The following is a 4,482-nucleotide window of genomic DNA, read 5'->3' as shown; positions in this document are numbered from 1 at the left end:
AAGCGATCGATTGAAATATTTGTCCTGGTTCTCCGAAATGGACGTAAGAAGCATGGGCATCGCTAGGCCATTTTTAGCGGGGCTATAGCGATTAGCTCCATAAACGGTACACAAATTTGTGATCGCCTCAGTGTCAGTCCCCTTTAAATTTCATTTGAAAACGGCTGCAGACTTTGTCTCCTCCCCGTCTTTCAGCGTGCTCTTCAATCCGCAGACCGCGGCGGCACAGCACGAACGGACTCAAACAGAAACAGAGGACACAACGTGTGTGTTTATCGATAGAGCTGCCCAGTAGGCATGGGCCGGTATGAGATTTTGACGGTATGATAACCTTAAGCAAAAAAAATATCACGGTTTCACGGTATCACGGTATTGTCGTTACAGCTCTAAAATGTGTCATTTTAAAATGATTGGGTAAGAAAAAGAAAAACAATTCCGCTGAACACAATATATTTTGTTTTTGAGCAACATACAGAATATTAGGAACAGTAGAATTTGTTTATTTCTTCTTTGATTTGTTTCCTAAAAAGAAAAATTAAGACTGACATCTTTATTTAACCTAAATCTGTAATTACAGTTATTTAATTGTAGTTATATAATTCATATACATATCATTTATATAATTTCATATCATTTAGTTATATAATTTCATAAACAATTTGATTTAATAATAACCCAATTTGAAGCAAAAACAGAATGTTCTGACTAGCTTTGTGAAATTATACTACATGCCTTCTACCTCAGTTGCAAGGCCCAACCACGTTTATACATAGGGTTGGGTACCGGCACCGGTACCTATGTAACCGGTATGTACTAGAACCGAATCAGAACGCAGATTTCGGTGCCTCATTTCGGTGCCACTTAAATGCATGAGCGATCGATTGAACTATTTGTCCTGGTTCTCCGAAATGGACGTAAGAAGCATGGGCGTCGCTAGGCAATTTTTAGTGGGGTTATAGTGATTAGCTCCATAAACTGTACACAAATTCGTGATCGCCTCAGAGTCAGTCCACTTTAAATTTCATATGAAAACGGCGGCAGACTTCATCTCCTCCCCGTCTTTCAGCGCGCTCTTCAATCGGCAGACCGCGGCGGCACAGTGCGAGCGGACTCAAACAGAAACAGAGGACACAACGTGTGTGTTTATCGATAGATTGTTATAATATCTGTATCTGTGCAGTTCTTTGTCATAAATAGAGTTTACAAAAGGTCACGAGGGAGCAATCGGTTTCCCATCTACTGTAAAGTTTTCGCTGCGTTCACCCCTCATCACACCACAGCTGTTTCCTCCAGCGAAAATCTAGCCCTTAAAGCTTTTTTTTTTTTTAAGTATCGGTTCAGGCACCGTTTAGGTACCTGTACCGTTTTAAAAGTATCGATTTGGCACCGGTATCATAAAAAACCCAATCAATACCCAACCCTATCCCTAATGTCTAACACAATACCATGGTGCAGTTAGTGGTACTACAGTAAATCTATGGTAAATGATGGCGATTTGTAGATTAAAAAGCCTTCTGACTGTATCGTTGCCCAAAGTTTCTCCTGTTTGTCAGCACCGTATCATCTGGCTGTAAACAGTTATTTGTGTTCTTCACTGAACTCAAGCACTTCACACAGGATCTCACAGCACTGTTTAGTGTCGCGTGATCGAGATTCATCATCTACTCTAGTAATGCTCACGCCGTGTCGCTGTTGGAACTTTGATCCGAGCGGATAAACACTCCGAGTGGCGCTCTTCAAATGACTAGTGCTCTTTCGTTCCGCCTTTGCCGCATAAACATTATATCGAACATTTATCAAACTCTTCATATCGTTTATTGAGGAAATGTATATAGCTCGATAATTATCGTTATCGATTTATCGCCCAGCCCTACTAATAATAATAAGAAGAAACGTAGCAATTCCAATAGGGTCCTCACACCATGGGTGCTCGGGCCCTAAAAAAAGCTTCTTCCGAGACTGAGAGCGCAAACAAGTTTCTGGAAAACTGCAACTATTCATATTCAAATCATCAAGCAATACATTCAAACAAAGTGTGCAAACAAGCTCTCAGTGGAGCCATCCATCTTCAGACAATATCAGAGATTGCGCTGTGGCAGTAATAAAACAGAGCAGGCATTAAACTGGATGTTTGATAAGCTGAAGTTATATAATTCACCACAAGGCCTTGACACTGTTCGCGAGAGTCTGTCCGTGTACTTGTTTTGTTGTGAAGGACACGTTTCTGAAAATGTCATGTATAGCAAAACATGCATACACCGAACAAATAATGTCTGTTATTATAATTAGCTTAATCTAAGAACAATAGAAGTCAATGGGACGCCAGCACGTGTGTAAAAGTGCGTGTGTGTGTTAGGGAGCAGAAAAGTGCTGTAAACAACCTGCAGGCTCCAGGAATGCCCTATCTATTTCAAACCCCATGTCTCTTATTGCACACATGAGGTAAACCCCAAACCCAGCACTGGTTATTTTAAGCCAAACAACTGATGCGTGGCTCACACGATTAATGCAAATGCATCAAAGCTGTCAAAACTATCAGGTAAAAGGGTGATTCCATAAAAAGTGTAACTTCCTTTTTAAGTGTTGATAGATTGTATTATGTCACCTCAATAAAAAAAAATTGGAATATAGTTTCGCCTTTAATGCAAAAACAAAGTTTTTCAGGTTAATTTAGCTTTTTCTAGAGTTTGGCTCAAGGTCATGACACTGCAAAATGTTTATTATTGTAAAGGGAATTTAATGCCGATATTTCTACAAATATCCAGTTTCCAATAATTAGCTGCTTAGTGTACAAATTAAGGTATCATGGCTACTGAAAAACAAAATGAAAGAATGATGTCATTATGACAAATAAAAAAAATCTGAATTATGGAACTGCAAGGTGAAGTTAAGATGGAAACAGTTAAGCATGGGATACAACTTGTTGACAGTATTTTATTAAAAAGACGTTGTGTCCACGATTTTATTTTATTATTATTATTATATATAAAAAATAATAGGTATAAAACTACATTTAAATCAATAATACGTATTTAACAATAAAGCAAGAAGTTGAAAACACAGGCCGTCCCCAGGAAAAGATTAAAATGTAAAAAAAAATGTTTGTGCTTTTAAAATATGCTTAAAGAAACGTTTTTCATTTGAGAGACTCATTTGAGAGACTCATTTGAGAGACACGAAATGCACCTTTTCGGGGAATGGCCCAAAATAAGCCTGCAGAGAAGCGTGTAAACATTTATGTAAACACCCCCGAACATAAGAACATGGAGTTTGAACTGAAGCCTAAAACGCTTTGTTTTACACAACTCCTAAAATAACATGTTTTTAAAAATGAGCGGAGTAACGTTAATTTATACTTGCACAAAGTGCTGGTAAACAGAAACTTTAACTTTCATTCTGCTAACACTCTTCGTGACGTGCAATTTACAAATACATAAAATCAAAACACACAGTCGGTTTGCGTTAAGCCATCTGGTGCAAAACACTACAAACATGTAATCTCTTTAGAAAAGCTTACAAATAAGTAAATAAACAAGCAGCGTGTGTTTGAATCACACACATACCCTGGGGCCCTGATCCTGCTCGCTCTCTCTCTCTCTCCACTGGGGCTGATGTTAGCATGCTACGCGGCTAAAAATGGCTGCTTTTTCCTTTTAGTTTTTAAATCTCTTACCAGATAGAATAGATTGGAATGGCAGTCCTCCAAGCTGGCCCCGTTCGGTACGAAACAAGAACTCATCCTTTCACTGCGCGCTCGAACATCCCATCATCGGGCTTTCCATGGAAAAAGAAAAAGAACGTTTATCCGAATTCGAGTCGAATGTGAACGGAATTATTTTTAAACAATCGGTGGGGGAATGGAATTCAACAGCCCCATTCGATCGCTCGCGCCTCCCGCGTTCAGCCCGAATTGGAAGATAAAAAAAGAACGGCCTCAACCGTCGACGAGGCTGTGAGGGAATAGATTACATGTAAAAATAGAGGAGGAATGTGTTATTAAAATAGAAAAAAAGAATAGCAAAAAGAGGCAACTCTCCTCCCTCCCCCTTGGCTTAAAATCGGTTTTAGCTTAAAAACGACTCTCTTGTACCTCCATCCCCACCGAAAGCGGTTTAAAAACGAAAAACATTCCGCGTTAGAAACGTTGAAAGGTGACGAGAAACTACATGAAATGGCACATTTTCATTTAAAAGCGTATACTCGGTCTGTGTTCCTGCTGGTTCCATTTGAATTCATGGATTCCTTTCTCTAATGGCGGCCACAGGGAGAACTCTGCCTCCCGGAGCCCATTGGCTGCTCGGCGGTCATGAGGGGCGTAACAACACTTCGAGCGACGGGCGCTGCCGCTAGGGGCGCCGCTGAGCAAACACAATTACGACTGGCACACTTTAACCCTGCGCCACCTAGTGGTCATTTAACCCATTTAATACCAAATTATTCCCAGGCTATGTATGTTGAGCATTTGTTTTACTCATTGGAAAA

At 39.9% G+C, this 4,482-nt stretch overlaps 1 protein-coding gene across 1 annotated transcript in view; it reads right to left on the bottom strand.

Annotated features, from left to right (window-relative positions):
• The window catches only part of LOC107747042 (mediator of RNA polymerase II transcription subunit 13-like), a 78,727-nt gene extending 74,490 nt beyond the window's left edge, over positions 1-4,237 (bottom strand). Inside the window, exon 1 of the mRNA XM_016561456.1 lies at positions 3,674-4,237. Coding sequence (XP_016416942.1) covers positions 3,674-3,739 — 66 coding nt within the window. The 5' untranslated portion in view covers positions 3,740-4,237. The remainder of the gene's footprint in view (positions 1-3,673) is intronic.
• Positions 4,238-4,482: the final 245 nt, after the last annotated feature.

This window comes from Sinocyclocheilus rhinocerous, unplaced genomic scaffold (genome assembly GCF_001515625.1).
Source record: "Sinocyclocheilus rhinocerous isolate Xijiao unplaced genomic scaffold, SAMN03320098_v1.1 scaffold708, whole genome shotgun sequence".
In the NCBI taxonomy this organism is placed as follows: Eukaryota; Metazoa; Chordata; class Actinopteri; order Cypriniformes; family Cyprinidae; genus Sinocyclocheilus; species Sinocyclocheilus rhinocerous.
Note: the sequence above shows the minus strand (reverse complement) of the source record. Positions and strands in the feature narration are given on the sequence as shown.